At 32.2% G+C, this 22,460-nt stretch overlaps 1 protein-coding gene across 1 annotated transcript in view; it reads left to right on the top strand.

The window, feature by feature from the left end:
• Positions 1–233: 233 nt before the first annotated feature.
• LOC116628581 (bifunctional heparan sulfate N-deacetylase/N-sulfotransferase 4) overlaps positions 234–22,460 on the top strand; it is a 262,209-nt gene continuing 239,982 nt past the window's right edge. The window contains exon 1 of the mRNA XM_032398986.1: positions 234–1,453. Coding sequence (XP_032254877.1) covers positions 476–1,453 — 978 coding nt within the window. The 5' untranslated portion in view covers positions 234–475. The remainder of the gene's footprint in view (positions 1,454–22,460) is intronic.

Here is a 22,460-nt window from a genome sequence, read left to right as displayed (position 1 = left end):
TATACTCTTTGGCAAAATCAAATAAGATTCTGTATTCTTGAGGACACGAAAAAAATCTACTCTAATAGTAAAAACCTAGACTATAAACTTCAGACTATTAATATTTTAGCATATTAACACACTAAAATTATCTTTGATATGTATGTTTCTTATATATAAGCATCTATATCACATAAATATTTCTATTTCTATTTATGGTTAGTCATTACATTTCTCCTTTTTTTCAGATAATGTTTAAAGGATTCTGCATCAGTATTTGGTATTGGACAAATTCAAAATCTCTTCTTCAACTTTTGATCTCCTGCTCTGTTGCCTTCCAGCTTTAACTTACTTGTGATCCCTTCAAACATTTTACATGGTTTGCAATGGTTACATGAACTTGTGGGAAGTGATATTTGCACCATCTCATACTTTATTCACTATGGCACTTTAGGAAAAGAAATTGGAATAAACTTCCAAAGCAGTATTTTGAAAAATGAATCTTATTGTGAAGCTTCGGAGAAGTTTTCGAACATTGATTGTTCTCTTAGCTACCTTTTGCTTGGTGAGCATTGTCATTTCTGCCTACTTTCTCTACTCTGGCTATAAACAGGAAATGACACTTATTGAAACCACTGCAGAAGCAGAATGTGCTGACATCAAAAGTCTACCATATCGGTCATTGGAGCTAAAAACAGTTAAACCTATTGATACATCCAAAACTGATCCTACTGTCCTCCTATTTGTGGAGAGCCAGTACTCTCAACTTGGTCAAGATATCATAGCTATCTTGGAGTCTAGCCGATTTCAGTACCAAATGGTCATTGCCCCCGGCAAGGGGGATATACCTCCTCTTACAAATAATGGCAAAGGAAAATATATTTTAGTCATTTATGAAAATATTCTGAAGTATGTCAGCATGGACTCATGGAATCGAGAGCTTTTAGAAAAATACTGTGTGGAATACAGTGTTAGTATAATCGGTTTTCATAAAGCCAATGAGAACAGCTTACCAAGTACACAATTAAAAGGCTTTCCTTTAAACCTTTTCAATAATCTAGCTCTAAAGGATGGTTTTGTCAACCCTCAGTCTCCTTTGCTGCATATTACCAAAGCCCCCAAGGTTGAGAAAGGCCCTCTTCCTGGGGAAGACTGGACTATTTTCCAATATAATCATTCAACCTACCAGCCCGTGCTTTTAACTGAATTACAGACAGAAAAATCCCTTTCATCCTCATCCAGCAAACCACTCTATGCGACAGTGATTCAAGATCTGGGACTTCATGATGGAATTCAGCGAGTTCTTTTTGGCAACAACTTAAACTTTTGGCTACACAAGCTCATCTTCATAGATGCCATCTCCTTCTTGTCAGGGAAGAGACTGACACTGTCCTTGGACAGATATATTCTTGTGGACATTGATGATATCTTTGTTGGGAAAGAGGGAACAAGGATGAATGTCAACGATGTGAAGGTAAGAACATTTATAAATAACATCATAATTTTTATTTCACTAACTGTGGTATTAATAAAATATAATTTTGAATATTTTAGATTCCTAATTACAAATTACAAAATTTTCAGATGTCATATGTTTGAAATTAATTAGGCATTTAGAAAAATTTTGAACTAAGCCTTGACTACTCCTCACATACATACCTCAGATGTTTCGGAAGGGATAGAACTAAAATATCCCAAAGAATATTTGAACTTAATCTCCTGGTCTCTTCTTAGACCTTGACCATCTCAGGTGGAACCCTGTAGAACTGTCTCCCCTTTCTAGCACATGTTGCAGTTTGTAGCTGTGAGACTAATATAGTCATAAAACTCGATCTCCGCTGATCCCCTTGCCCTACTTGGGTTTGACAATGGTGGGTTGAAATACAAGATGGAGAAGGAACCCAAGGTCTTTTGTAACTTCCAGGAAGCATAATGTTTGTTTACATGAAATGTCCATACACTTGTAAATATAGATATGAGCAAAAATAAAGTTTTATAGGGAAAATGTATTGGACTTGAACTTAGAAGTCTTCCATTATTATCTCTTTTATTAATTTATCATATTGTTTTGGGTAACACAACAGTGTTAGTATTTCTAGTTATGATCAAATTGACTATATAACAAATTCACCTTGCAATTGCTATTAGATAAACAAAAAGCCAAATCTGGTATACTAGGTTAGGTAGGTAATTCTGAGAATAATTCCTTCTTTTTCATCTTGATTTAATATTCTCATTTGTGCCTGCCTTGTCCTGTGTATAACTAAATTCATTCTTGGACAAATAAGTTTAGCAAACATATAAACAGAAATAATAGGGCACGACTTAAAATTATAATAGAACTAAAGATTGTTAAGATCATATCATGTTTTTTGAAGTCCGGTTTTTTTATCCCCCAAAGATGAAACCTCAATCAATACTACTTCAAAATGACAGCATTTTTCCCCATCCTAAGACCTTATGACCACCAAAGTAAAATATGATTAAGACCAGTGATATAAGATCACTTTTTAAAAATCTTCAAAGTACATGTGAACCAGTGAACTTTGTTTTTAATGAACCACTGAATGAAGCAACACTTGACTGGTACCCAAATATTTCATTTTTGACATTGTTGTAAAGGGATTAAGTGATGCCTCTTGAGTTCTGTCTAGATTTTTCTGTTTTTTTTTTCTTACTTGTTTTGTATTTACTATTTCTTTAATTAGTATAAATTCTAGTTTTATTTTTATTTCAAAATCATAAACTTAAGAAGAGGTTATATGCTTCATAAGAGTCTCTGAGTGATTCCTATCCTGAAATCCTAAAAGGAGAGGGTTTCTTAATTCAGTTTAACAAAATATATGACTTGAAAAAGTTTTTATAACTCTAACAAATTTTTTTTCAGTTCATATTCAGCTATTTCACTTACTCTGAATAAAAACAAACAAATAGCTATTCATCACTATACAATATTCACTGATGACTTCTTAAGTGACATAACCCCAAAAGGAGTAGCAGAATACTGAAATTTAATGAAAGTTAGAACAATGTCACAGGCAGAGAAAGGATCAGAAATGTTGTATGTGTATATGGAATATATGTAGTTTGTGTATGTATGTGCACATGTATCTTAATTATATACTCTACACACACACACACACACACACACACACACACACACACACACACTGTCACTTTGAAGAAAATCCTTTTTCCTGCCCCTTTTGGTGATTCTTCCTCAGAACTGTTAATCAAAGACTATCGGAAACTTGATTGGAACTGAGGGCTATTACCCTCTTGGTTACTTAAAGGTCAAGAGGAAATACAGTTTTCCAAATATAAAAATTATAGTCCCAGTACTTGGCATTTGATTTTTATTTTGACCTTATTTTTGGGTAACTATGATTTTGTGGAAAAGAATTTTAAATTATGTGTAGAAAAGTTCTCAATACTCCCATGTTCTTCACCCTCATGTTCCTTTTCTGGTGTTGTAATATTCAATCATACACTGGTAAAAATGAGAAGAAATCCATCTTCCCTCAAATTCTCCCTGAATTTCCTAGAACAAGAGTATTGCATGGTCACTGAAATTTTTCTATATAATACTGAAATAGAGAGTAGAGGTATTCTGTTCCTCAGCAGAACACATATGGGAAAGCATATGGGTCATGGTTGAAAATTCTTGGTTATTTACATGATTGGACTCTCCCTGGGCCACTCCCACAATTAAACCTGGAGCATATATCTGGGAGCATTTACAACAAATTCAAACACAGTTTTGCCTGCAACACCACCTCACTCTGTTGACAAAAAATATATTAGCATATTTTAGCTTGAGCACATTTTCCCATTTTGAGACAAAGATTCTGGATCATACTGCTAAAGAATTAACATTTTTAAGGCACAGCATTTGATACAGTGGAAAGAGAACGAGTTTTGTTGTTTTTTTTTTAAGTGAACTTGAAAACCCATATTCTTTTCACTTCATTGTTCTACCTAACCTAAGCTACCATATATCTAGCTTCTTTTAGAAACTTACATACTTTATCTGATTTCATCATGCCTTCCTCCAACCAAAGCCCTTGAGATAGAAATCAGTAGGTTCATTTCCAAGGCAAGCAAAATTAAGCTCAGGCATTTGCAGTAACTATCATCTAATTGTTGCCAAAATTTTATCATATATATGTATAAACTCAAGATATAAGAGAAAAATTATTCATGTATATGATCTTATAGAAACTAATTATATTTCAAATGATTGTAAAATATTAGTTATCAATAACATCAGAGAATATGGTCATGTTTTAACCTGGTAATATTCCTGTGTGGTCTTAGAGGCAATCACAAAATATTCCTGTACATCTAAACTTCTATTAGCAGGATGACCTCAGGCTATTTAGGGTGATGTCTTATACACTTGAATCTATTCTTTACTAGTTTTGAAAACAACTCTCAATTCATGATGGCCTTAATTATATGTATGTAATGTTCATTCCAAATGTGATAACAGTTGAGCAATAATGTATTTTTAGGGAAAGCAAAAATAATAAATGGCTATACTGATTATTAAAATTTTAATTTTAAAAAACTTCTTGCAGCCCACTAATTTGATTTCTATGGAAAATGCTTTACCCTTGGTTGGAACATTTTGTATAGTCTTGGATGTTTGGTAGAATTAATGTGTTCTTTTTTCATAGTTTCCTAAGATAGAATAAATGTTCTTTCCCAATAAGGGATTTGAAAACATGAACATGGTGAATGTAAGCTTCCACATGGGCAATGAAATCAGATTTATTATTGATGCCATCAATAATTTTGGTGCTTTAATCAATTCTGTGACCTGTTGCTGCTTTCTCTGTTGGCAACAAAATATCATTATTAGCATTTTTATGTGTCTTTACATTTCTTAAAGAAATACATTTATTTATTGAACATCTACTGTATATAAGACTATAAGACATTATCTGCCTAATAAATCTAAACTTCTTATTTTAAGGTTCTATATGGTCCAGTTCAATATACCTTCTCAACATTTATTCTTACTATTTCTCAATACATACTGCTTGTATTAGGTTAGCCCACTGTCTATTCCTCAGCTATAGCTTGCTCATGTCTATCTTGACCTCTTTTCTCAGTTTCTGTGCCTTGACTAAAATATATTTTCTGAATCTACCTATATTTCAAAAGATATCTTAAGTCCTACTTCTTATGATAAGGTGATACATGTCCTAATGACCCCAGTAGGTGGGGATTTCTCTTTAAGTCCCTGAATAATCATTGGCCTTAAGTCTCACTTAGCATCCTCATGTACACAAGTCAACTTCAAAATTAGACAATGAGACATTTTTCTCATACATGTACATATGAGAAAGTACATAACAAGGAAACTTAGACATGATTTGAAAACATTTAATTGACAATTATTATCCTGTCTTTAACTATTTGGTGAGTGCAGGACTAATTAGTCATAGAATTGATTTACTACATTAAGACAAATAATTTAAGGGTAGTTTTGAGGTTTGTCTCAAAACAAGTGGCTTGTATATTCTAAGTAGGGGGCAGAACTAGAAAAAAAATTTATGTTGTAAACCTGGAATCAAAAAAAAAAAAAAAAAAAGAAAGAAAGAAAGAAAGTCAGCAGCTAATTGGTTTCTTTTTCTTTTCTTTTTCTTTTTTCCCTCCACATGGTGTTTTTAATGGATGTACCCTAGACTAGTGCTAAGGCTTGATCCAGATAAAACAATTTAGCAATATCTTAACCTGGATATTTTCATGCATTTATTTGACTATATATTTCCTGAGTTAAAAATCATATGTTCAAAGATTTAAAATGCAAAATAAATTGTGCAAATTGAATGACCAAAACATGAAAGATGTTAATTTATTAGATATAAAGGAGACAATTAATAAAGGATCTTACAATACAGGTAAATGAGTTTTGGTTACTTCCAATAGCTATTTGAAAGCTTTTACACAAGAAAATGATATAATGAAAATACTTGTGCAGTTTTTTTCTATTACTAATGTAAATATTTAAATAAAATCTCAGTTCAAACATTTGTAGGAATTGTCACATTTAACAGGGATCAGGTTGCTATGAATAGGAAAGAAGAAATCTACCATAGAAGAAAATTTTAAAATCTTGATTAATCATTTGAATAAGGGTTGGAAGAGAAAAAGAAAAAAAAATCTCATGATTTCTAAAGTCATGATCTAAGAAAACAGGAACTTATTGGTGCTATGAATATTGACACAGAAGATGAGAAAGGCTACATTGGTAATTGAAAAGATTAGTTTTCTAACATTTTTATAATTAGAAATGAAACAGGTTGTTACATCTAACAAATTAATAGGGAAACATTTTTTTTTTTTTTTAGAATTCTTGATATCCTAGACTGAATGGATCACTATCAAAAAGGGAGCTGAAAAGTAAAAATTATATGTGATAAATGGAATCCAGATTTGACACATATCAACCAGTGTAGATTCAGCAATGCAGAACAGTCCAGGCACTAGGAGTTGGATGGATGGCCCAGTCAGACAATCAAGCAAGCAGCAACTGAAAGTTCTTTGGCAGTTTCTAAGTTTGCAAAACATGCATCAGTACGGGTAGCATAACTGCTAAGTAGTGGCCCAGGCAGATGGGATTAGCTTTTATCAAAGATATTTCACAACAGACTGAAGGTACCCAGTCCTGGGATTAGTCTGTAGGCAAAGAAAGTCTTCCACCTGAGAAAAATAGCACAGAAAGCAGTGTCCTAATCATAGAAGAAGGGTAGGATGTGACAACATATGACAATATGGAGTTCAGCATAGGGGACATGACAGGGAACTTGGAAGGCAGGAGCCCAGGCATAACAATAATGCTGTACAGAAGAGAGGAGCCATCAGCAAGATTTGCTGAAATTGCAGTCCTTACACTGACCTAGAACTCCTTAATCCTTAGGACTCTAAGAAAAGGACTGCATTTAGTATCGCATGGAATCCTTAGATGCCCAGCTGCAAGAATTAGGTATACTATTTGAAGGTGCTCAGTTGGTTCAAAAGATAAGCAGACACTATCAGAGGCTTATTATAAGAATGATTCATTTTCTATATAAACATAGTTAGAATCACTGTGTCAATTAAAATATTTTTGTAAGCTGAGTTTGGCTTGATTGAAAAGAGATGCTCTATGCAATGTATTTTGTCAAAGTTAGTAGTGATCTCAGAAAACCTCAAACAAAACCTGAATTTTGGATCCAGGCTTGGAAGAGGACAGCCACCATATAGATTTTTATTTATTTAATAAAAAATTTCCTTCTTTTATTTACAAGCTCAATGTAAATGTCTCAGATTTTCTTCTGAATTTTTTCATGTGGCACCATACATTTGATTTGTCAATGGAAGAAAAAACTATCACTTCCAAAAAAAAAGATTTCTTTATGGAAGCAAATAGAGTCTGTACTTAAAAAATTACCAAAGTGATATAAAAGTACACTTTTAAATGATAAGAATGAAAAAAAGAGAAAATATATACTAGTAGTATCCCTTCCAAATTGGGCATTTAACTAAAAACATTTACATTTTGTATATTAACTTCATATAATTTAATTCAATCATATTTTTATATAAGTGAGAAATCATTATTTCTTACCTATGAGCTCCTAATGTCATTTTTTTATTATAGAATTTACACAAACATAAAATATTCAGTTCTTGATTTCATTAGTATAGGCAGGGCATGTTCACAATTATCTGCATTACAAGGTAGAATGCAATATATACCATGGCAAAATGTGGACAGTGGGAACAAAGAAGGGGCTATAGTAGGAATTAGGGAAATTTCATGGAGGAGGTAAGATTTGAGTCCTCTGTCACGGTATGACAGAACACTAGCAAATCCAGAGGGGAAGGTATATTCATGGTCAATGGATCAGCCCAAGCTAAGATTTGGCTAAAACTATCAGATTTTTGGGAATAGTAAGTTGTCTGTGTTGGTTGGATGATTAAGTAAGAAAGAAAAGTAAGTGTTATTAAATGCTGAAGATACTGGCTGTGGCCGTAATATAGAACTTTGTTGACAAAGGATACTATTTGAGTCACTGAAAATTTTAAACCAGAAAGTAACATGATCAGAGCTAGGATTGAAGAAAAATATATTGTTTGAACCAGGGATATGTCTTTTGTGGACACCTCTCAAAGAACCTATTACAACAATATAGAAATAATAATTCTTACATATTTTTAAAAATAGGATTTGTTTAGCCTATTAATATATCCTAAGCACTGTGCTAATCATTAACAGGAAGTATATCATTTAATACTCATAACAACACTAAGAGGAAATATTTTGTACATTTGCGGAATGAATAAAATGAGGCTTGGCAATATTAAGATACTCATCTTGCTAATAAGTGGCAGAGCAAACAAACCCAGACTGTCATGAATGTCTAAGCTTTCTTTTAGAAAACAATATTGTGGTTTTGGGTTTGAGTCTCAGTGCCAGCAGTAACCAGTTAACTTTGGGCATGTTTACTAACCTCTCCAATTCTCAGATTATAGATCTGTAACACTGGTGTAAAAAGACCCACTTCTTAGCATTATAGTGAGCTCTTAATGAGATAAGACATGGAAAGTTGTTAGGACAGAGCCTGAACTGTAAGATTTACTCAATTTAGTTCGGTGGCAGTTAGGATGGAAAGGGGAGATGTGCAGAGCCCATGCACAAGTAGAATTGACAGGACTTGGGCACATACTCATTGGAGGAGTAAAGAAAAAGGAGGAGATGTAATGGCATCATGGTTTTTTCCAGGGTGTATGCATTAACATAATGCAGAAACAGGTGGAAGAAAAGGTGTTGGGAAATTAGGAGTTGGTTTAAAGTCTAATGATTTAATGTGGGATATTCAGATGTAGGCATTTAAAAAAGCAAGTCTAAATTTTTGGACACTGTCAGAGGTGGCAGTATAAATTTAGAAATCATCAAGTTTAATCTTAGTGATGATCACTAAAGGGAAATGAATCAAAGAAGGAAACAGGTTGAACACATTTTTTGGATATCCTGTAAAAAACCCAAGATTATGACAAGTTAGTTTTATACAGAGGAAAATTGTTTCATGTATTAAGATAGTAGCCTTCCAACATCCTCTTCATTAATTATATGAAGAAAGCCTGAAACCTCAAAAAATGCTGGTTGTCCAGAGGAATAAAATTAAAGGAATGCCTAACTGAGAGCAGCATGGTGTTCATGCAACAAAGAAGGCACAATCATTTGTCTGGAATTTGGCAATTTCAATTCTTTTTCCTTCTTATTTATGACCTCTTGATCAACAAGAATTGCAATATGACCCCCTCCTAACTTGACAGTGAGGTGTACCAAATGACTCTTTACCATAAATATCCCTGAAATGTGGAGTGATGTATAGGGGTTAAGAATAAAGAGAACAAGAAAGCTAAATCCTCATTTTTAGTTATTGTGTCCAGAAATTATATTTCAATGAAAGATTTTTATTTAGTTTTTATGTGTTTATTCTCTTGATGACAGTGTTCATTCTGAACAATTCTGCCTTTTTGTTGAAAACAAGGGTTTAGAGGCATACTTTCATTTAAACCTGTTTTCTGGGTATCAACTAATTATTCTTTAAAAAGCACATTTTAAAACAAGACCTGTTACCAAGTTAGGATTTTCTGCTCAGAATAATTTTTAAAGCTTTTTATATACAAATTCAATTTTAATTTAAGATTGGGCATTCCCTGAATTCATTTGCAACTCAAAACAGGTTAAATAGTAATGGATCTAACACTAACATGAGTGCTCACTTTTGTTAGTTTATAGTATAATTACTGAGCAGAGAACAATCTCTTGATACACCAGGGGAAGAATACAATTAAAGTCCATGAGCTCCATTTTGCTACTGGAGATGTAGGAATTGTATCCATGGGAAAGAGAAAGTGTTAGAAAATATTTTGGTAAAAGCAACCAGGCTAGCCAGGTCTCAGCAAGGTAGAAAAACAACCCTGATTAGAGTTCTTACATCTCACTGTTAATGCCTAAAAGCCCTGGAGATAGTTATGGGGATATTTTCTGATTAGTTTTGTATATTTTGTCATTCTCTGTGATGATATAAATAGTGATTAATGCTCAGATTATAATGAGCCTCTTTAGCTAAGGTCACCATGTTTTTGTTATGATAATCATCGAAAGATACTACAAAATGGTTTCATTTCTAAAGAATAACTAAAGAGAAAAAAACAAAACAAAACAAAAACTTATTCCTTTTATACTCCCTATAGAAATACACAGCATGTTCTGAAATAAATAATCATATAATCCTGAGGCAACTAGAATATTATTATTATTATTATTATTATTATTAGGGTAATAGATTAAACTATTAAAGTATTTATAGACATTGAATTTTATTTCCATTCAACTCATAATTTTTCATGTCTACTCTGAGCTGCACTCTCTAGTTCCTTGCTGGGGTTGATAATTTCCACCTGCTATTTTCTTTTTTCAAATAAAGCAAATATTCCTCTGATGTGTTCCTTTATTATTAAACTTTTGAAACATTTCATACGTTCTAAAGAGTGTATATGATGAATATTATTTAAAGGATGATAAGAAAAAAAAAATGGCTTTGTCCATACCACTTAGCTTAGGGTATAGAATATGACCACCACCTTTCCATCACATACCACTTTTTCTCCTGGAGAGGTAGTGTCCTGAATTTTGAGAGTTACCATACATTGTGAATGTTACCATACATACAATACAAATTTTCTGCAAATTTTCCCCTTTTATTCCTTAGATTTATCTACACTGATGCTTATAATTCTAGTTCATGAAATTTAATTTCTTTGTAGTATTTATTTTTTCCAATATTGATATTGGCAGACTTTTAATTTTTTTGGCTATTTGGTGGATATAAAATTGTATATGAGTTGTTATTTGCATTTCTTGATTATTTATGAGGTTGAAGAGCTTTTATGTACTTGACCATTATTGTTTTCAAATTTTCGTATTTTCAATTGCTTTGAAAGTAAGTTGCAAAACATCAGATTTCATCTCTCACTACCTCAGCATTGATTTCCTAAGAAAAGGAAATTCTCCCTCAATAAACATAATAACAGTATCATACTTAAGAAAATTTAAAAGTACAATATTTTATTATAGTCTATATTAAAAATTTATCCAATTGCCCAAAAAATTTCTTTATATCTTATTTTGGTTTTTCAGGATCAGATCAAGATTTGTAATGTAATAATGTTTATCAACGCAATCTCTTTATTTTAATCTGAAACAGTTCTCTCACATTTTTTGCTTTCATCACGTTGACTTTTTTTGTTTTGACTTTATTTTTTGAGTTTTAGGTTTACAGCAAGATTGAGAGGAAGGTCCAGAGGTTTCCTATATATCCTCTGCCCCCACACATGCATAGCCTCCCCCATTACTAACATCCCCCACCAGAGTGGTACATGTTGCAACTGATGAACCTACACATAATCATCCAAAGTCCATAGCTTATACTAAGTATCACTCTTGGTGTTGTATTGTCTATGAGTTTGGACAATTGTATAATGACAAGTATTAATCATCAAGGTATCCTACAGAACATTTTCACTGCCCTAAAAAATCCTCTGTGCTCCACCTATTCATCCCTCCTCTCCTACGTTTTCATAAATTCTGCAAAGCCTGTGTGTTGTTTTCTCATTTTAACTTTGAATTGTTTGTTTTTATACTGATTTCTAGTTATTTATATAGTCTGGATTCATTCTTTGTTGATGATATGTTTGCAAATATCTCCTCCTGGTATACTACATGTCTTTTCACTTCTTTTAAAGGTGTCATTTCAATGATGAAAAATATTTAATTTTTATTGTAGTAAAATATATCAGTGTTTTAAATACATTATTTATGGGCATTTTTTTGTATGTATGCTTTGTCATCTCTATCTCAAGAAGTTTGTGAAACACTGGCCTTATCTGTTATTTAAATGTTCTCTAATATTCTCAACCTAAAAATTTCATTTGGGGATACATTAAAATTAATCACTTTTAAAATGATTATTATATATTCTTTCTTTTTAAACTATCTTTATGAGTTACTTTATAATTTATATTTTCAAGAAATTTTTCCATTGCATTACTTCAAAATATCTAGTTTAAATTTGTTCACAGTAGAAATTTATTATATTTTAAATCTCTCTAGCGGTTGGTTATGTCATAATTTCAGTTCTAATGTTCATTTTTTTTCTGTTCCATTTTCTTGATTGATCCATTTGGCAGAAATTAGCTAATTTTATTTTCTCTTTTTTCAATACTCTTCATTGTTCCTTTTTATTTCCCTTTCAATGTTTGCTTTTATCTTTGTACATTCTTGTGAAATTTTTGTTTTATCCTCATGTTCTTTTTCTGTCTTCTTTAAATAAATAACTAACTCATTAAGTGTTAGCTTTTTCTCTCATCTATATAGCATTCAGGGTCATATATTTTAAGATTATAATTTAAATAATTGTGTACTTTCTAAAAGTGGTATAGTTATTATCATTCAGTTGAGTTTTGTCTAATTTTTATCACAATTTCTTTTTTGAACTTTGAATCAATCATGACTGTGTTTTCAAATTTTCTTAATATATAAAGTGTTTTAAAGTATTCTTTTAAAACTGATTTCTAATTCAATATGATCTGTATAATCAGTGTTTGCTAATTTATTGGGAGTTGCATTATGGGGGAGTACAACGTTCCATTTTCTTTCAGGTTCCTCCTACATGTGTGCTTGAAAAGGGTGTATCTTCTCCAGGTTCAGAGATCTAGTTAACAATATTTGCACAATATTGTTAATTATGTTGCTCAAATCCTTTGTATCCTTTCTAAGTTTTTGTCTGTTGATCTCTGTATATTTTACCTGACCTGTGAGAGGTATGTCTATATCTGCATTGACTATGGTAAAATCAGTATTACTGCTAAAGCTTTCAGTTTGTGATTTATGTATTATAAAGCTCTGCTTTTTTTTTTTACTTCTTAGACATTTACTCTTATTATATCTTTCTGATGAATTAAAACCTGTATCATTATCATTATGAAATGACTTCCATCATATCTGAAATATTTTTTTACTAAGATTTTTTTTTGTTATTTAATGTTATTATAGGTCCACTTCAGCAGTTTTGTTGGCTAAATCATTATGCGTGTTTTTATTCCCAACCTTTCTATGTCCTCTGGACTTAGTTGTGTCTGGACTTAGTCATAGAACTGAAACTATGACTTAGTACACAATTATTTAGAATTTCATATTATTGATTTTTTTAAATATAGTCTGACAATCTTTTTTTAAACTAGTGGATCTAATCAAATCTCCAGAAGATAACAGAGATGTAGTATTCAAACAATAATAGCTCCGACTTTTTCAAAATCAATGAATGACAACAATTTTCCAATACAGAAACCTTCCTCACAAAAAATCTGCAGCAGAATAAACCAGAAATAACTCCCTACCTATATACATTATAATGACACAAAATAACACAAGACCAAATTACTCCTCCCAGAAAGAAGAAGAAGAAAGGAGGAGGAGGAGGAGGAGGAGGAGGAGGAGGAGGAGGAGGAGAAGGAGGAGAAGGAGGAGAAGGAGGAGAAGGAAGAAGAAGAAGAAGAAATAGTTAGACTGGCAGGTGATTTTTGAAAAGCAGCAATGGAAGGCAGATTTAAAATCATCTTTTTTAGGGATGATAGTCTTCTTTTTGCAAAATAGAAACAGAGAGGCAGTTTTTGTTTTTTTGGTTTTGGGTTTTTTTTGGCATAGAAGCTGAATGATGGGAAGATGCTTCATCCCAATCTTAAAATTCTGCTTCAAAGTTGCTTGGTTTCCAGACATGAACATGTTTCACTGAAGGAAACTTGATTTGGGTGGGAATAAAACCATTATCTTTGTAGGCAAAAATAATACTTAAAACATTAATTTGAGGTAAGGATTAAATCCTGACCCTATTGGTCTTTAACTATAATTTTGTGCAGGTTAATCTTATGTGGCACACTTTTTCCTCATTTGTAGAGTGAGATCTAATAATAGCACATATTCAAAGGTGGCTGTGAATATTAAATAATTTAACTGAATAACACTGAGGAAAGTACGTGACATTTTGTAAAAATCAGCTAATTTTCTTGATAATGAAGTTCAAGAAAATAATTCCTTTGATTTTTTCAACAATTTGGTTACTATATTTTACTGATTCTAAGACTCACGTTTAGTTTAATATTTTATCATCTCAGACATTATGATATGCCTTTTAATTCATAGCCTCTTATATTTTATGAAGTGTAGTAAACTAATTTTGCTTACTTTTTAAAAAAATATTTATTATTGAAACATAGTTAACATACAGTGTCATATTAGTTTCAGGTGTACAACATAGTGATTTGACAATTCTATGTGATTCAGCGCTCACCATGATAAGCCACCATCTACCACCAAACAATGTTATTAAAATACTATTGACTATATTCCCTATGCTATACTTTTCATCTCCACTACTCATTTATTTTGTAATGAAATTTGTACCTCTTAATCCCTTTCCCCTAGTTTGTCTCCCTCCACCTCACTCCCCTCTGGCAACCACCAGTTCATTCTCTGTATTTAAGAATGTTTGTTTGTTCATTTGTTTAGTTTTTTTTAGATTCCACATATAAGTGAATTATATGTTATTTGTCTTTGACTGATTTCACTTAGCATAGTACCCACTAAGTCCATTCATGTCACAAATTGCAAGATTTTATTCTTTTTTATGGCTGAGTAATATTCCATTGCATATATATATCATCTTTGTTATCGATTCTTTATTTTCTTTCTTTCTTTCTTTCTTTCTTTCTTTCTTTCTTTCTTTCTTTCTTGTTTGTTTTTTCTTCTTTCTTTATTATCTTCTTTATTATCAATTCACCTATGGATGGATACTTGGGTTGCTTCCATGTCTTGTCAATTGTAAATAATGCTGCAATAAACACAGTGGTGGCATATATCTTTTCTAAATTAAACTAATTTTGTTTAAACTGAGATCATAGTTTTTTTATTTACCCACCTAATTACTTAATATAAATTCATATGATGAAATCTGGAGGTTGTCAATATTAGGTGTTTCACCTCCTTGTATTGAAAAATAAATCTACAAAAAACATCTTTGCTCATCAGAAAGATAATATATGAAAAAATACTTCTAATTGTTTATAATAAAGCTGTGGGAAGTATATTTCATATAATTTTTATGATGTATTGAATGTGATTGCAAATGCATATAATGAATGAGGAATGCATCAAGTCATAGCACAAAGTTTTAAATGAAAAAAAGTGCTCTACTCATTTAAATGTTAGAACACAAAAATAAAAATAGTTTCTGAAGTCTGTATTCCATAGTTAAAATTTGCATAGTCATTTATTTAACATTAGCTAATGTCAAGGCATTGATGGTATTTTAAAAATTTTAACCACTTTATTGATGTATGATTGACATGTAAAAAGCTGGACATATTTTATATACACAACTTGATGAATTTGAAGTTAAGTATACTCCTATAAAACTGTCACCCCAAAAAAGGACATACATTTATCCATTACCTACCTTCCAAAGTTTCTTCCCACTTCCTTTATGATTGGTTTTAGTGTTAGTCTTAGTCTTGGTGTTATGGTGGTAAGAATACTTAACATAAAATTTACCCTCTTAGCAAATTTTAAATATACAATACAGTAGGGCACCTGGGTGGCTCAGTTGGTTAAGCGACTGCCTTTGGCTCAGGTCATGATCCTGGAGTCCCTGGGGAGTCCCGTATCGGGCTCCCTGCTCAGCAGGGAGTCTGCTTCTCCCTCTGACCCTCCCCCCTCTCATGTGCTCTCTCTCTCTCATTCTCTCTCTCTCAAATAAATAGGTAAAATCTTTAAAAATAAAATATACAATACAGTATTATTATCTGTAAGTATTATGCTGCACGGTGGATCTATAGAACTTATTTATCTTGTATAACTGAAATTTTGTATCCTCTGGCCAATACCTTCTCATTTCTCCCTCCCCCACCCCTTGGCAACCACCATTTTACTCTCAGCTTCTATGAGTTTGATTACTTTAGATTCCACATATAAGAGAAATCATACAGTATTTGTGTTTCTGTGCCTGGCTTTATTTTAGCATAATTTCCTCCATGTACGTTCATGTTTCTGCAAATGTCAGAATTTCCTTTTTTTTAAGGCTGAATAATATTCCATTGTATGTGTTACCAAATTTTCTTTATGCATTCATCTCTTGATGGGTATTTAAATAGTTTCCATATCTTGGCTATTGCAAATAATGCTGTGGTAAACGTGGGAGTGCAGATATCTCTTCAAAATCCTGGTTTCAGTTCCTTTGGATAAATACCCAGAAGTAGGACTGCTGGATGATATGATAGTTCTGTTTTTAATTTTCTTAGGAACCTTATTATATAAACTCCCAAATATATACCATCCTCCAAATAATGTTTAATACATACCTAAGATGGACCCTCATAATTTGCTCCTTTACTCCTTAAATTCAAGACATAAATTTTAAACTTATATGCTGTGTTTCAAATATTAAACTCCTATCCTATTTGAATATATTTTTAAATTTTTTTTAATTTTAATTTTAATTTTTTAATTAATTTAATTTTATTTTATTTTATTATGTTATGTTAATCACCATACATTACATCATTAGTTTTTGATGTAGTGTTCCGTGATTCATTGTTTGCGTATAACACCCAGTGCTCCATTCAGTACGTGCCCTCTTTAATACCAATCACCAGGCTAACCCATCCCCCACCCCCCTCCCCTCTAGAATCCTCCGTTTGTTTCTCAGAGTCCATAGTCTCTCATGGTTTCTCTCCCCCTCTGATGTCCCCCCACTTCATTTTTCCCTTCCTACTATCTTCTTTTTTTTAATAACGTATAATGTATTATTTGTTTCAGAGGTACAGGTCGTGATTCATCAGTCTTACACAATTCACAGTGCTCACCATAGCACATACCCTCCCCAATGTCTATCACCCAACCACCCCATCCCTCCTACCCCTGACCACTCCAGCAACCCTCAGTTTGTTTCCCGAGATTAAGAATTCCTCGTATTAGTGAGATCTTATGATACATGTCTTTCTCTGATTGACTTATTTCGCTTAGCATAATACCTTCTAGTTCCATCCACGTCATTGCAAATGGCAAGATATCTTTTTAATGGCTGCATAATATATATATATATATATATATATCTCCAGATGAATGGAAGTTGCTGCGGCTGAGGTCCAAGAGGTTGCTGCCTGTATTCTCCTTTAGGATTTTGATGGACTCCTGTCTCACATTTAGGTCTTTCATCCATTTTGAGTCTATTTTTGTGTGTGGTGTAAGGAAATGGTCCAGTTTCATTCTTCTGCATGTGGCTGTCCAATTTTCCCAACACCATTTGTTGAAGAGACTGTCTTTTTGCCATTGGACATTCTTTCCTGCTTTGTCAAAGATTAGTTGACCCTGGAGTTGAGGGTCCATTTCTGGGCTCTCTATTCTGTTCCATTGATCTATGTGTCTGTTTTTGTGCCAGTACCATACTGTCTTGATGATGACAGCTTTGTAATAGAGCTTGAAGTTGGAATTGTGATGCCGTCAGCTTTGCTTTTCTTTTTCAACATTCCTCTGGCTATTCGGGGTCTTTTCTGGTTCCATACAAATTTAAATATTTTTAAATGAAATTTTAATTTCTACATGCATAACTATTTTAAGTTTAAATTTTATGTTTAGATTTCTCAGAATGTCATTAATAATTCACCTGATTGCAATTAAAGCTTTTAGGATGCTTAAAGAAGGCCATCTTGACCTCTCAAAATAAAAATACTTTTTCTATTTTTACAGTGGAAAGGAAGTAGTAGTAATTTACAGTAAATATAATAAATTGCTCCTTCAAAGTTTTTCCAAATTGAGATGTAAGAATGTTAATGATGAGAATTGTTCATCCTAAGGTTAATAAACCCTTTTGGATTTTTTTCCCAAATGGCACAAATGAAGACCTAGCAAGCTTTGCAGAATGAAGTAGGAAGGCATGGATTGGTAATCATGTATCATTACTCTGGAGTATAAGTAAATTCCACTTGAAGGATTTGTGCACCAGACAGCCACCATTTGTTACCATATTGTGTTTGTCACTTACTACATAGGACATAAACAATATAGAATTTATTAAATGGGAATTATGGGGAGGTAGAAGGGGAAATATTTGAGGAAACACCAGAGACAATACTTGAAATGACAGGATTTTAGAGGTGTAGTGGCAATAACTCTAAAGGTAAGACATTCCAAGTAGTTCCTATAGTAAAGCTTTAGGGAGAGCTAACCTAGAAGATTGGGTGAGTTCCAAGAAACTATTATAAAGGTTTTAAGATTTCTTGTGGCTTCTTGTATGTCTTTGTAGAATCTGTTTTCCTTGGTTACTACTAGTTAAAAAATTTGGGACCCCTGGGTGGCTCAGTCGTTAAGCATCTGCCTTTGGCTCAGGTCATGATCCCAGGGTCCTGGGATCGAGCCCTGTGTTGTTGGGTTCCCTGTTCAGCGGGGAGCCTGCTTCTCCCTCTCTCACACCCAGTGCTTGTGTTCCCTCTCTCGCTGTCTCTCTCTGTCAAATAAATAAATAAAATCTTAAGAAAAAAAAAACTTAGAAAACTGAGATGGCTTGGTGGCTGCGTTGGTTAAGCATCTGCCTTCGGCTCGGGTCATGATCCCAGGGTCCTGGGATTGAGTTCCGCATTGGGCTCCTTGCTTAGCAGGAGCCTGCTTCTCCCTCTGCCTGCTGCTCCCCCTGCTTGTTCTCTTTCTCTCTCAATAAATAAATAAAATCTTTTTTAAAAAATTAAAAAAAAAAAAAGCTTAGAAAACTTTTAAATAGCTGTGACCAATTTTGGGGGGTTAGTGGATAGTAGAACAACTGTATTAATGCACCGCTATTTAAAGAAAGAAAGTGGGATAAAACACAAGACAGATTGGAAAAAATGGGTGAAAAGGGAGACTGTTTATGTAAAAAAAAATTCTTCAGAAGAGTTTATAAGGAAAAATCATTGAATTACATAGGTTAAATAATGTTGTCTGTAGCTTTGACATTTTTCTATAGCTATCCTTGGTCTATGCACACCTGTATTTATTCTCAGCTTATTGGATAGTCAATTGTATCTCTTTGTGATTTTCATTATAAAATATTATATCTAAGTATGGCCACATGTGTACCATATGTAACCCCTTCCTTAATGAAGGTAATTGCATGGTAGAAATAAGATACTTTGTTGCTTGTAGGTACGTGGTCGGTGTACTGTGAGCAATGGGGCAAAATGCAATTTTTATTTCCTAAAATTATATTGCTCATTCTATACCCAATTTAATATTCCTTCCAATCAATTTCTGGTCTCTTCACTTTGGTTATGACCAATTTTCATTTTACTTATTGTTATAACCTCATTTTACTTATGTTTACTTATTGTTATAATATATAATCAATATATATATTTATATATAGTCATTATAATGATTGTTTTGTCTGTTTTATCTTGGTTGTTGAGGGATGAAGTTATTATACTTTGGTCAATTACTCTTCATCACACTGAGTAGTTTTAATAGTTTGCTGTTCAGTGTTATGTGCTATTAAGAAAAAAAGAAGTTCTTGGTTTGTGGCCTCTAAATCTAATTTTGAGTGTGTGTGTGTGTGTGTGTGTGTGTGTTGTGTGTTTACAACTTAAAAGCACTTTCTATACTGTCAGCTACTCATCTGTTCTGATTCTCTGAAACTATTTTTAAAAATAAAAAAGCACAATTAATTTTTGCTCTCTGCAAAGTTTATGTAATTTATTTAAGTCTTTCTACTGTACCTAAAAAAAAAAAAAAAAAAAACTTTGGTGTTCCTGTGGAGTATAATTTGACTTTGTAACATTACTATTGGAAAAAAGGGAATTGGAAGAGATCTTGAATTAAAACAGGTCCTGAAAATGCTACACTCACACTTTGTTGCATGCACCTCAAAGCAGGAGAAACTAATTCAAAATTTTGTGTTCTGCTATAGAAAAGCCCATCTCAATTGCAGTGTCTTAAAATGTTAAAAAAGAAAAAGAAAAAGAAATGTAGGAGGGGGTAAAATTCAACTGTGTCTTAAAATCTCAGAGCAAAATAATAAAATTTCACAAGAAACAAAAAGAATTGTTTTTTATGTTGGAAAAAAGGACATAGAAAGATCAAATATCTTACTAAGATATCTAGCTCATCAAACTTAAAAAACAGTCATATAATAATTACCTTGAAAACTCCTGTTGCAATAAACCCATCACAAAAAAATGTCAAATATATGGCATTTCCATTTACAGTGGTATTATTAAAGTTGTTTTGCTATTCAAATGAAAATAAAAGAATAAGCACTTAGGGAAATAATACAGTTAATATCATTAACATTATTCAAGCAGTTTTTTAAAAAGTACTGTTAGTGATGGTAATGGCACCTGTGGATGGACAGCTATATAAAAGTAAAAGTATTATTTCCTATGCTTAGTAAGGAGAACAGAAAGATGGGAAGGATCCCCTGTGTGTGTGCGTGTGTGTGTGTGCGTGCGTGTGTGTGTGTGTGTGTGTATACATATATATATAGTGCGTACATGTATAAATTAGCAGGCAAGTGCATGTGTGTGTATTTACACATATATTTATATATGTATACATATATCTGCATATATGTATATATGTGTGTATTTACACACATATGTAAATATACAATATGCATTTGCCTACTAACTTTATTAATTACTAATATTCTACACTTTTTTATGGGCTTTGCAACAGTGATATAATCATATCATTGGCCTCTCTCTAAAAGACATCAAGCAGCTATATAAACGGGAATCACATATCTGAACACTGCCCATTCTGATATGTGTGCGCCCTGTAAGTATGTGTGCATGTGCGTAGGTATATGGTTAGCTATGTAGAAAATTTCTAGCCACAGATAACAAAACCAAAGCTGTGTATCCAAATCACTCATTCAAGTATTGTGGCTGAATTGATATGCTTATTAAGTCAGCTAAAATAATATCCCTGGAGAACTAAATTGAAATATTTAAACAGTTAATATTACATGTAAACTGTATACCTATAAGCAACTGGAACAAAATAATTGGATTTTCAATTTTTGTACTTTTTGCCAGATGTTTCATAACTTTAACATAGTTTTAATGTATTTATCAGGGTTGGTTAATTTAACTGAAAGAGAAATGAAATAAGGATGTCATAATAATGAGTGAAATGAAGTGTTGAAATGAAAAATTTTAACTACAAAGCAATAAGTATAAAAGTAACCATAGTAAAAAATGATCTCTTTTTTACTATTACTCCATGCAAAGCATTCTTCTTAATGTTCAACAGATTTTAAAGTCAAATCTTCAAAGCAATCTAATTCATTGTTGCTTCTAGCACTCCATTTTACAGAAGAAACAGCAGAGATGCACTGTGGTTAAATAACTTGTTCAAGGTCATATTTTCAGAAGGTAGCAAAATTGTTTTTTGAATTCTGGAAGTCTGGCTTCAGAGTTTTAATACCTACTAACTACACTACAATACTTCTCAATATTGACTTTTGATCTTGAGTTTTTTCAACGATCATTATATTTGTAGATTTTTTTCTCTACCTCTTTTTACTTGAACAAATGTTTTGTAATTTGACTGTCCTCATTGGAAAATGTGACTAGCAAATGGAACTTTAGGATAAGAACCAATTCAGAATTTTTTTCGTTGCAAATTCATCTAATACCTTTTTATTTTTTAACATTTTATAGTGAAGGTTAAGTTAAAAATTAGGTATTATTTAGCTATTAAATTCATTCATGATGAGCATTTTGATAAACCATACAAAAGCACATGTGCATATGTGTTTGTGTATTTAATAACATTCATAAAAATGATTTTTTCAAAGGTCTGAATATTTGTCTCCATGTAGTTAGTCTATCCTCTAATACTAGAAGGGAGGAAAGCTTTTCAGAAATTATTTTTTCCCCTTAAGGTTAGTTTTATTTTCTTATTTGTGCAAAAAACACAAAGCCCAAAGCCTGAAATGGAAATGAGTATATTTTTTAGCTTCTCAACCAAAACTGTTTTTTTCCTTCATGTGGATTTATAATTTTTATGTGGAAATTTGATTTTCCATTTTAGAAAAGAAATTTAAAACTATTTTAACTAATCAAGAATGTATAAGAAGTATGTGTGTGCCTTCTCAGTCTTATAGTAGCTGGAAACTATTTAACTGCTTTTAGACTATAAACAGGACATATAAACAAAGTTGAGCTCCATAAAGCATGTTTCTGATAGTTTTTTAAAAAATTATTAATAAGTCATACCTCCTTATGCTTACTTTAAAATTTTATCTAATTCCAATAAATATACAAAGTACTATATGCTAATGTTCAGTTATAAAAGTAATAATACAGAAACATTTCAAATTTATCTGATATCT

The sequence above is a fragment of the Phoca vitulina genome, unplaced genomic scaffold (assembly GCF_004348235.1).
Source record: "Phoca vitulina isolate PV1807 unplaced genomic scaffold, GSC_HSeal_1.0 scaffold3, whole genome shotgun sequence".
Classification (NCBI taxonomy): Eukaryota; Metazoa; Chordata; class Mammalia; order Carnivora; family Phocidae; genus Phoca; species Phoca vitulina.
The sequence above is the reverse complement of the archived record's forward strand: the minus strand, read 5'-3'. Positions and strand labels throughout refer to the sequence as shown.